Genomic DNA, 12,535 nt, shown 5'->3' with positions numbered 1-12,535 from the left:
GAAAAGCTGCTTTAAACCTCTTTAAATAAAACATTTTGTAATTTTAACTTAATGTATGCATACCAGATGTTTGAGGTCATATTTTTAGAATTAGTGTTTTTAGAAAAATAATAATAATAAAAAAATCTTATCTGTGTGAACAGGCATAACTAGTGACAACACACGGTGCTCTACGAAATGAATGGCAGCCTTCAGTGGGAATACAAAGATTATATATACATACCAAAGTTTATTGGTATATATTTAAAAACCTAAATTTATTGAAATTGAAAGGAAAAAAATGCTAACAGAGAAATTCAGAAAATGGAAATTTCAAAATTCTTTCAATAAAAACAAAAAAATTACATACTTTTTCAGGCTGCATTAAAAATCTTGTATAACCGTTCTGTTAATGTAACATATAATGATTATGATACACAAATTTTAATATAGAATAAACTTTATTTAGCAGTAGTTATTAGAGTTGATGTGTTGCCCATTTTTAATTCTTAAAAAGATTTCTTAGCAGCCAGCTTCGCTTCTTGTACAGAAAAATGAAATACTTGTCTTTTAAATGTCTGGCATGTGCAGCCACAGGTGAGGAACAATGACCTGAGAAACATCTAGTCATTAATGGGTTAGGATTAACCCCAAGTCATTTGATGGAAATATTGTATTAAAATCTTGGCCTAAGATGATTCCAGACTCAGTTGTGCTTTTACAGATCTCTTGGTCAGAAACAATGAAATTCAATCTGAATACGCTGAATTCTCCTGCTTGCCCTGTTAATTTAAATATGTCTAAAGAAAATTAATTTACTGAAGATCTGATTCAGCAATTTCTTACATAAAATGTCTTTTTAAATAAACCTTTTGAATGCACAGGTTAGCCGCAAACGCTGCTTTTAGGCTTTGGTTCTACATACCGCTGAAAATGTCTTCTCAGAGTGTGGAGGAATACATTTGTTTTATTGCTTTAAAAGTTTTTCCAAAATCTGAAGTTCCAAAATGTTGCAACTGCAGTTTTAATGGAAAACGTTTTTGAAATTTTGGCCGGCTCTTGATTGGACAGGCTTTTGTGAACTCTTCCACCATGCCTGCTAAAATTAAAAGCACAGACAACGCAAGGAAGGGTGGCTTGTTTTCATTTAAAAAGAGTGACGTCCGTTAAAGAGAGGGAAACCAAGGAGGAGGAGAGTCACAGAGGAAGAGAGAAAAGGTGGGAGGGGGCTGATGAGATCATTTTCTGGGCCTGGATGAATCAGCTCTTCTGTCAGAGAAGAAAAGGAGTGCACAGCAGAGAGAAGTGACCAAAGCAAATGGGAACAATTTGAAGACGTCAGCTGAGGTGGAGCTTCCTGAGCTGAGAAAATGATTTGAATGAGATAGAGTCCTTAGAGGAAAATGGGAACAAAGTTCTCAGGACAAACCTCAAATGGCGTTGAAGACCCTTGGACTAAGTTTATTGCTGTGTAATAGAGACAGCTGTTCATAATTTTCAATATAAATGAAGGCCTCTACTAAAGATGTTATCTTTAAGTTAATGGGATAACATAACACTATAACTGACTGAAATTTAATATAATTATACATAAACACCCAAGGAATCAAGGTTTGGAATATACAGATAGTCAAATTTATACTTTACAGAGCAAATGTTGCACTAAAGTAATGCTGCAGCAAGGTATATTCAAATAAAGAAAAAATATTCACCTTTTATGATCTATTTGGAAAAAGCATTTTCAGCTCATCTTAGTTCTTACATCATACCACCAGTCACAATTGTGACCCATGAGAAAACACACCTTCATATATTTTTCCACAATTTTTAAAATTATATCCCCTTGATTAGTTTAAAGTGCTTTCAATGACATCTGATTTTAATATTTTCATGTCTGGGTTTAAATGGGTCAAAACTATGAATGCTTTGTAAACAGACTTAAAACTTGTGACCTGAAGATAAAAAAGTAACTTGTCTTTTTCAAGTAAAAAGGCTGTATTTATACATTTATGGCCTACAGGTATATGTCAATCACATTTCTACTAGTGTTCAACATCTCCCTGCTGTCAATGCTGCCAGTTCAATTTTGCGCCACCTTCTGACAAGACAAGGAATAGAGTATCCATCTGCACCCACAGCAAACCAGGAATGAAGTTTTCTATAATCAGTAAATGATGCTTTTTATAACTGATCACATAGATTTCCCAAAAGCGACTTTGGTAGTTGAATCATTTGGTAAGTGCTGAAACAACTACTTTACAATTTAACCATCTGCATCCTTATTTTCAGTTTGACCAGAAAAGGAATCGTTTATTTCAGCTTTCATTTAGTAAAACTGAGAATGTCCACAATGAAAAGGTGAAATTCGCAGTTTTATTTCCCAAATTTATCATCATCATCATACAACTGTAAGTTTATGGACAAGGAGGGGTCGTTACGTCAACCAATGAAAAATAGTGGATTTACCGTACAATGACAAACCTAATGGTAGTTAAAAACAAACTGAAACATGCACAATACAGAATGCAGCGTAAACACAGTAACTAAAAAAGAAAATAAAAAAAGGTAACGACTGGACAAACTGCACAGGTTGAATGAACGCAGTTCGATAACCATCAAAATATGGAATCATAAATTAAAACTTCTTTTAAAAATCAAATTCCACAACAGGAATAATCAAGAAGTTCTCCTTCAATAAGGTCGGTCTCTGCGCTCCTGGCGGTGGTCCCTAAAAAGAAAGGAAAAAAAGGCAATACTGGATAATAGCAATTACTGGATATATCTTTTATTCATCAATTTCAATTCAAGCCTTCATATCCATCTTGCCCCCAGGTGGTCCCATTCCTCTTCCCCCTCTGCCACCCATTCGGTCCATGGGCGGTCCTCCACGCCCGGCTCCGCGGAACCCTCCCCTGTCCATTCCTCCACGTCCTCTGAATCCACCGCGGTCCCCTCCCCAACCTCCACGGAAACCACCGGGTCCGCCTGGGCCTCCGACTCCTGCTGGCCCACCACGATCCATACCTCTGCCCCCACGCATTCCAGGTCCACCTCGGCCTCTCTCACCACCTGGGGGGAATGGAGGACCACCACCTAAGCCCTCAGGTTTGGGGGCTTTGCACTGGTTACACTCCATCCTCCAAGCAAAGTTTTGGTTACCACAACCCCTGTGGAAAAAAAAAAAAGAAGAAAAAGTACAGTTACAAAAAGCATTTATTAAGACACACAAAGTTGTGCATGAGGTGGCTGTACATACGGATTAGGACACTCCCAGTCGCCAGCTCTTTGCTGCATGTTGCCTCCTGTTGGTCCACCTCTGCCCATTCCACGTGGACCACCTCGTGGGCCAAAGCCTCCACGGTCCCCTCCTCGTCCCATCATACCTAATATTCCAACATTTGTTTATCATACCGTCAGATCCAACACATGCTACAGACGTTGGTGACAAACTGTGATAGTTTACCTCCACGGCCCATCATGCCATCACGCATCGGCATGCCGCCTCTCATTCCACCCATCATGGGCTTTCGGCGTGCCATGGACACCTTAAGTCTTCGCCCTTGAAACTCTTTCCCTGTAATTAAGATAAAACATCGTAATCTCAAACACTGGATACACTTTACAAAGTGCTTCTGATTTTTCTTATTATTTTGACATTTAATCTACAAATCATACCATCAAAATGCTCCACAGCTGCTTTGGCACAGACGGGCTCTTCATAGGACAGGGTGGCATCACCTTTAGGCTTTCCTGAGTCTTTGTCTGTGTAGATGTTGATAGCAGGCTGGCCCAGTCTGCGATTTATCTTTAAAACAAAGCGCGCACAGTTTAGTTTCAGTAACAGTTGTGGTTAAAGATAAATCATGTTTATTAATCTCTTAAAAATTGACCTTAAATTTTTTTATGTTGCCTGTTGAAATGTATCACAAAGACTTGTGGTAAGATGAAACTGAAATTTTCTAGGATCAATCTGTTCAGGACATCTGCATTTCCACAAGTAATACCCTCAAGAAAATCATACATATCCCCTTCCAGATCATCTTTACATGATGTAATCTACACGTTAGTCTCACAATCAACTGAGAGGGGGAAACTGGGAATCTGGAGGCTAAAGAAAACGTGCTAATCAGTGTGTGGGAAAATAGAGTTTTCCCCAAGAGAAAATGGGTTTTAAAAACATGAATGTTTTGAGTTTTCGGCTCGTCTCCTTTGGATTTCTAACCCCAGTTGCATAATCTTAAAGTGCACAAAGCCAACAATTGACTTGATTTGTAAAGACAAAGTAAACTGTAATGGTCGAGTGAAGAACTAGGAGGTAAACCAGGACTTAAAGCTATTATTACCCTTATTGGTCCAACATGCTTGAAGAATTCAGCCATTTCCTCTATGTTGGCCTTCTCAGTCAACCCAGTGATATAAATGGTGCTGTTCTCAGAGTCATCTTGCTCTTCTGGACGTCCTGCAGGTACAAAATAAATTGCATTAGTTTCCTTTTCCAATAAAAAGATTTTTAAATAAGACAATAAACAAGGCCTTTTTTGAAAATTACTGCACAAGTCCACATATGCATTTGTTCAGTGTCAAAAGTACACCAAATATAAATATATTTAAATATATATAGTTTATTGCCAATTTTCAATAAGCTGTTGGCATGTTGTCACTGACTGACTGCTTTTTGCTCAACTATTCAGATAAAATTGAGGGGTCGGTACTGAGATTACGTGAATATAATAAAATTTAAACCCAACACAATCAATCAAGTCAAAAGTTGATCTGATCTCATAACTTAAAAATGGATCCCGGTGTATACACACACAAAAACATTATCAGTCTTAGGTTGAAGATTCTACTTACCCATTTCGCGTTCATCGCCGCCCATGGGTCCTGTAGTCCATTGAGTAAAAAGTAAACAAAGAGGAAAAAAGTCAGTGCATGCAACTAAAATCCAGTAGACAACACCTGATAACTACAGCTCATAAACCACACTCTGATGCACTTGTATTGGGAAGTTGAAAAATATGGTACCTTCTGGTACAAAATGTCAACAATTGATAAACTCAATTGAAAAATTGAACACCTCAGAACCCTTGGTATATATATAAATATATAAATAACTCTTTGGAAAAAGCCTTTAAGACCAGAGTGAAATCTTTCAAAAAAAAAAAATAAAAGATTCAGCTCAGATTTGCCAGAACAGCCGCAAACACTTTTCTTTTTAACCAATCTAAAAGACAGTCAAACCAAAACCAGTGACTGATTTATATAAAGTACCCCAGAGCAAATGGTCTCAGGCATAAAAAAAAAATCCAATATTTTGATGTTTTTGTATGGAAAAAAAATTGCATACCACAATTTATATCAATGTTGAAAACATATTTACCCAAAATGTGTTACAGTTTAGAAAGGGCTAACCAGTGTAATACTCAGTAACTTACCACCAGGCTTACTGAAGCCACCTCTGTCTCCAGCGCTGCTATGGGGGAATAAATGGAGATATGAAGGCGTTTCCCTTTTACAGCCACTTCCATGGCTCGAGCAAAGTGGCTTGATTGGGGGAGTAATAAAAACATTCTATCTATCCCAACAGCAATTTCAATTAACTCCCAGAAATCTAACTATAAATGTACAGTTCATTGAAAAAATTATACTATTTGCCATTCCTTAGCTTGGTACAACATCCAATGACAGTTTGAAACAGTGGATACAATAATCCAAAAAAAAAAAAAAAAGAAAGGAACATATTTATGTTGGCTTTTAAAATGTGACAAATCCTAAAACAATTGTACACAGGTAGAATTATTTCAGATGCATTGATGGAACATATCCAGTACCATCAACTCAGCATTAAGTTATAATTACTTTTACAGTTAAAATAATAATTAAAAATATATAATGCATCTGAAATTTCACAGGAGTCATTGTCATTACATTCACCATAATAAAGACAATTACATGTTTTTAATACCAAAACAAATACAGAGTCTACCAAAGATATGATTAATTTAAATAAAACAGGTGGCTTTATTGACTTTATATACCCATCATGCTTAGAAAAACAAGAAAAATAAAAACACCATCCTCAGTTCTTGATAAAAGGGAGACTTCGAATCTTTGTTTAAGCTCCTTCCTGCTGCTTAAGCTGGAGACTCTGTACTGAGTACAGATACTTTTTAGAGAAAAGATGGTTTTAAATGGCTCTCACTGTTACCTGTACGGTATAAATGTGACAAAGCATGTTAAAAAGGTGCTGAAAAGAAATAACATTTGTATTCCAAACATTTCAAAACACAGTAGCCCCCACCCCTCACCCCAGAGCACAAACACCTGTGCAAAGCTAAACTGTGATGAAGCCCTACATTAACCCTAAACCCTATAAAAATTAAAACTATTTTATAGAACTTATAAAAAAATTTAAATGCACCTGTGTTTCTGTATATTGTTAACAAAAACCTCCGCTCTCCCGAATAGTTTTAGCACCTTACTAATCCAAACCTGAACACCTAACAGCTGAATCCAACCATTCAGCTTTGTTTTGTTTGTTTTTTTAGTTGAAAATCCATCTAGAGAACAAAGTTTATTGAACCAAAACCACCAATATTTTTTGAACAAACTTGTTTTCTCAAAGTTGATACTTGTTGTGAAAGTCCAACCAAACCAGCAGGGATGCCTGCCATGACCTTAGTGCTTGTAAAGTTCCACCTAAATCTACCAAACTGTGTAAAATTTGTTTTTAATAGGGAAAACATTTTCATAAGAATGTCACACAAAGACTGCTTGATATCAGGAACACATGGTTTTGTGATGATTTGATTGTGATTATATGAATGAACCCATGAACCCATACTTTTGATTTTCATCACAATGTTCAACATTCTATGTGGACATTGCAAATTAAGAAGGAGAAACAATATTGAAGTATTTCTGACAGACCAAAGCTTTTGACATGTGAAACTTGTGTCCTTGTCACATTCCTATCACATATTGCACCCAAGAAGTCATCTGTGGAACACTGAAACTTCAATGAAAATTGGGTTTCATTTCATTTTTTTGCCATTCTCTCAGAAAACCTTTTATCGATTATTATGTTCCGAGTCCATATTGACGAAAACGCTAACTTTTAGTGAACATAAAAACTGCACCAAAATCCGCTTTACCAGTGTAAACACAAACTATTTTGAAGATGCCAGTGTTGGGGTGCCCCACCACTCCACAGTATTCGATTCCAAACCGTATACCCTTGAGCCAAATACTGACATCGACACCATAAAGAAAAAAATGAAGAAAAAAAACAAAAGAACTTTGAACCCCGATCAAGACCAAATAATAAAAATTACTGTCATGGTTGAAACTTAGATACCAATGTAGGTGTTGCAATTAAAAATAGAAAAAGAAACAACATACTAAATGCTCAATTTCAGAAATTTGGATTAAGGTTTTTGCCACAATTTAAGTGTGACCAAATTTTTAAAAGTTTTTAATCTAGATTTTCTCAAACCAAGAGGTAGTTGAAGTAGAAATGCCTAGTGTCTGACCCGTTAATGCAGTAAATGTGCTGTCCATTAGTGGTCCCCTTTCTTCCTTTTTGTACCTACTCAGTTTGGGGTCTACTGTGATATATCATGACATCTCCTTCCACTTCTTTGCAGATTGTCAGATTCACAAACAATGAAGCCAAATACAGAAAAGCCCTACAAAGAGGTTATTTGGATTTTAAATTATTTGAATTCTACCAAGATATTTTATCAGGTGACCGGGCTTATTGTTTAAAGTCATTCAAAACCTTCACAATAAATCTTAGTTGACTAAAAAAAAGACCTTGATTGCTGACCAGATTTGGGCAATTTGTCTCCTCTGGTGACCTTCAAGTCTATGAGGATTGAAGGTCTCCTTTCTGTCACACCGAGACCCTGTTCAAAAATGTTAATCACTCCCAGTCAGAAAAAAGAAATGTATTGATAAATTGAACAAATACTTTCAACAACCCTGCCAGAGGTGTAAATATTTTGATCAAGTCATTTTCTAGCCAGCTTCAATCTGGACGACTCAGAACTGGTAACAGTTCTACTCCATTTAGCCACCCATCTTTACAAACCTGTCTTGCCAACTTTTGTTCTCTGGCTCCACACCTCATACAGTACATTACCAATCTGGGGGTTATCAAATTGAAGCAACACATTAGGTATGTTTTGCAGAAAAGCATCTTTCAGTCAAGGCAGATAGCAAGACTTAACCATTTCTCTGAAGGTAACACCATGAGAAAACACCTGCTCTCTTCACCTTTCATCTGTGGGTCATGAGATCAGTTGCTTCTGGTCCAAAATATAGGCTAAAGCTCAGTGGATTTTTTTTTTTTTGGTCATGGTTCCCAATATTTGAAACATGTCTTTAGATATTACAGGCATCTTCACTTGTTTTAACAGTTTCCCAGTGGTTTTAGGCACAGTGCAAGTTGGTTATTCTTGATTATTGTTTTTCCTTTTACCTCTGCAGTCCATTTATACCTGCCATCTGTTTTTAATTGTAGTTTGACTGTTTTATGTCTTACAATCTATAATTTTACAGAGCCTGAAGTATTATATGTGCTTTATTTATGAGAAATTTAAACTTTTTAAAGTTTAACGTATTGTTTTTGATAATACTTGAAAAACATTCAAGTGTTAGTGCCCCAAAAATAATCAATGAGATTGTAAAGAAAAAAATCTTAAAGGCATGTACCAAGCAGGTATGAATGAGCACAAATGTGCATTTAAGAAGGAACCAAACATACTGCACAAAAACGGGACGCTTGATTTAAAATATTTTTTTTTGCCAAACTCCTTAAAAACATTGTCTGAAGTTTAAACATAAAAACGATGGCTTAACTCATTTTGTGTTTAAAACTTTTCTAATAAAGCCCTAACATAAACATCTTAGGAAAGAACACTGCCTGTAAAAACCATCAACTCTCCAACTTCCCATCTATCCAAAAAAATAGCTCTGACTCAGTCAATTCATGTATTTAGAAATTAGCTAATTAACCTAAAGTTTAAGCACAGGTTGCTCTTTCAGGTTATTGTGGGAAAAAGAGACATCGAACTTACCTTCAGTCAAAAAGGTCAGAACTGAGAAAAACTGGAATAAAATGGCAATAAAGCCATTTCAACTGCATAACAATGGCTTTGTGCCTCCACCATCACAACTTCAGAAGGCAAATCATTTTTTATACATTATCTTAGACCTGGTCTCCAACTCAAGGCCTCAAAAGCCATCACCCTGCAAATTTTAGATGAATTGAATTAATCAAATTCCTGAATTATCTTCTCAGCAACTTGTAGGGCGGCTTGGATTATGGAGCTAAAAGTAGCAGGGCAGTTGCTCAAGTAATAAAATGGGAGATCTCTGGAGAATAATGCAGTTGTTTCCCCACAGAATATCTCAGCTCTGCCCAACATGGCAACAGCACCTATGATCAAAAGAAAAATGAGATCACACGCTAAGGAAACACACTTACCCCATTCCACGACCCATTCCTCGCCCACGATGCATCATGCCACCTCGTTCAAAGCCATCCCTTCCTGGGCCCCTGCTGTCTCCTCCTCCAGGGTACCTTCCAGGTTCAGAGCCTGGATAGCCAGAGCCTCCACCTTGGCCATCCTGTCTGTAGTTGTCTATAAATATTCAACACAGCTTTATTAGTACAAGTGGCCCACATATGTTTGCAGCCATATTAAAGTTCACAATCCATCTTAGCTTTGAAAAGACAAACTTACTGTAAGGGCCAGACTGGTTATAACTAGGTGGTCCACCTTGTTGGTTGTATTGATTAGCTGCTGGTTGCCCATAGGAACCAGCACCCTGAGGGGGGTAAGCAGGAGGAGCTTGTTGCTGCGGTGGGGTCTGCTGTTGGTAGCCCTGTTGTTGGTTGTATCCAGCCTGCTGACCCTGGTATCCAGGCTGTTGCTGTCCATAAGATGTTGATTGGGAGTAGGAGCTTTGGTTGTAACTAGCCGGTTGGCTGTTAGCACTGCAACTACACAAAGTCAGTAAACAAAGAACTACAAAAAAAAAAAAAAAATTCTGAAACATTTATTTAAAATAATTCTGTTTGAAATATATAAAACTTTACCTCTGTGGTGCAGAAGGTGCAGCCTGTTGACCATACCCAGGGTAGGCAGATTGGACAGTGTACCCTGGCTGAGACCCATAAGACTGGGAGGCAGCTGGAGCAGCTGCAGTAGCAGGAGTACCATCATAACCACTGGCTCCATAACCCTGGGCTGACTGTGAATAGCCATGAGTAGTCGACTGGGTAGGAGGATAAGCAGCTGCAAGAAAGGAAGTGCTATTATAATACTTTCTAGAATGATGATAAGAGTTAAATATGCAGCCCTGGAAAGTTGTCTTTTTTTTTATTATTATTATTATTTTCCAGTATCATTACCAGCAAACTGTTTATTGAATGATGCAAGAAACATTTTTAGGCACCCTTTTCTACATTAATTTAAAGCTAGACCCTACCAGACTACAATAAAAAATATATGTGCCAAAAAAAACAACAACAAAAAAAAAAACAACAACAAAAAAAAAACTGACTTGCTGGTTGCTGGCCATATGATGACCCATATTGTTGTTGCTGTTGAGGATATCCTCCAGCTGCTGGGGTTGTCTGGGTGTAACTGCTATCAGCAGCAGCTGCAGCAGGCTGAGTGTATGATCCATAATTCTGCTGGCCATAGCCTTGCTAAAAACAAAACAAAACAACAAAAAAATTAAAACTCAAGAATCAAAACTTCACAGGGAAGTTTTTTTTTTTTTCAATAATGACACAATCCATTAATCATCACCATATGCCAAGCTCAATCTACAAGAGACAACTATTTTATTTATATTTTTAAACCTTACCTGTGCTGACTGGCCATAATTCTGTGATGGCTGAGCAGCATAGGAAGCATATCTGCAAGGAAACAAACAAAAAAAATATAGCATCAAGTTAAAAAAGTCATCTAAACAAGATTTCTCCAAATGCAAGCAGCACAAAAATCCTTTCTCTACTAGCATATTTGCATACCCACGATAAAAAAAATAAGTATTGCATAGACTCATTTATTTGAAATAATAAAATTAGTATTTCAAAGTTGCACTACATTCAAACAGAGTAATAATAAATTACAACAAACGCATAGGCACAAAAATACGTAAATGCAAGAAAAAAAAAAGGCTTCGATTAGTAAATGCACAGGTTTTTTTTCAGTCTGGAATAGCATTCCTCAGTCTCAATCGCTATTATTTATTTTGCAGCAAAGTCATAAAAACACAATCAAATAATAGTGTGAATATTTGATTAACTTAAATATCTTACCCCTGCTGAGCACCACTCTGGTTGTAGGAGCTGTAATCTGTAAACAGAAAAGAGATTAGTAATAACCGTTTGCCTTAATAATAAAACATCATTTGCGCGCGAGCCACTGTCCCGTTGTTAGGCCTACACTGAAAAACTAACGAGCGAGCAAGCAAACGAAACCCTACATAACGGTTCCAGCTACCAAATGCAGATTGGGTGCACTATCAAAAAGTTTTCGAATACCAGTTCTTAAAAAATAATAGCTAAGTTTAACTGCCGTTGTATTAAATAAAAGGTCGGCTCGATAACTACAATAGCCCGAGGAGCTAAAACTAGGCCATGCACGCTGCGTAGGCAACGGTCATTGTAAAACAACACTCAGTTCAAACCTAAGTAAACGCATTAGTCTCACCAAAACAAGTTCTCGTACGATTACTTGATCACCATAACTTTTTCACTTCACAATTGGAAAATTATTGTAAAAGGTGTTGCGAGTTTTTTTTTTCACTCACCGGGAGCAGACGCCATTTTAGTAAGTTCGAACAAGCCGACGAGACGCTGCTAAATGTAAGACGAGGTTCCACACCGCGCTAAAGAACCACGAAGTCTCGCGAGATCATTGTCATACAGCGATGTCGTGTTGTGAATGTAGCCCTTAGTCATAAAAACCGGGTTATTTATTTATTTATTTATTTATTTATTTATTTATTTATATGTGGTACTGATACTTTTGGCCACAGTGCTGAAAATGTTTATTACCAATGTTTTACTCTGCATGTATTGTTGCTTATTCAAATCTCTCAAACTCTCTGGTCCCATAGTTTTCTGACTCAGAAAACTATGGGTCAGAAAAAAAAGAGGACAACCAATTTGAACATACAGATAAGTCTACTACAGAAATCAAGGATTTTCAAACTCCTTAAAGGTTGTTGTCTGTCCTGCAACGTTCAGATGCGTCCCTTGTCCAACACTCCAGAATCAAATCAGTTGATGTTGACATTATAATTCATACCGATGTCTTTGTTATAATTTAGTTTCAATGAAAGCCATTTTCTCTGTCACAGAATTCAAGTAAGAATATGCAGCAAGACTTGACGTCTTTTTAGATTACTGTTAATAAAAAAGGAAACCATGCATCTATTTCCAACCACCGTTGTACAACACTTTGTGGCGGTCGATCATAGAGAATGTCAAATAATGATGTTGAAGTGTGTAGTGGTAGCAGAACAAAATCTG

The 12,535-nt window shown here is 37.0% G+C and overlaps 1 protein-coding gene across 2 annotated transcripts; it reads right to left on the bottom strand.

The window, feature by feature from the left end:
- Positions 1-2,338: 2,338 nt before the first annotated feature.
- On the bottom strand, positions 2,339-11,898 carry ewsr1b (EWS RNA-binding protein 1b). 2 transcript variants are annotated; one of them, XM_055048968.1, is made up of 15 exons: positions 11,812-11,898; positions 11,318-11,354; positions 10,861-10,912; positions 10,552-10,699; positions 10,085-10,283; positions 9,729-9,982; positions 9,470-9,626; positions 5,415-5,452; positions 4,834-4,863; positions 4,323-4,438; positions 3,655-3,784; positions 3,443-3,553; positions 3,236-3,362; positions 2,792-3,146; positions 2,339-2,709 (listed from the first exon to the last, which is right to left on the bottom strand). In XM_055048968.1, exons 1-15 carry the CDS (start codon positions 11,825-11,827, stop codon positions 2,671-2,673), a joined length of 1,809 nt encoding a protein of 602 aa, XP_054904943.1. In that variant the 5' UTR covers positions 11,828-11,898; the 3' UTR covers positions 2,339-2,670. The 2 variants fall into 2 exon arrangements, with proteins under 2 accessions (XP_054904943.1, XP_054904944.1); XM_055048969.1 differs by having other exon boundaries at positions 5,415-5,449.
- Positions 11,899-12,535: the final 637 nt, after the last annotated feature.

Source organism: Poeciliopsis prolifica, unplaced genomic scaffold, assembly GCF_027474105.1.
Source record: "Poeciliopsis prolifica strain line A6 unplaced genomic scaffold, Auburn_PproV2 SCAFFOLD028, whole genome shotgun sequence".
NCBI lineage: Eukaryota > Metazoa > Chordata > Actinopteri > Cyprinodontiformes > Poeciliidae > Poeciliopsis > Poeciliopsis prolifica.
This window is presented reverse-complemented; position numbering and strand designations above follow the sequence as displayed.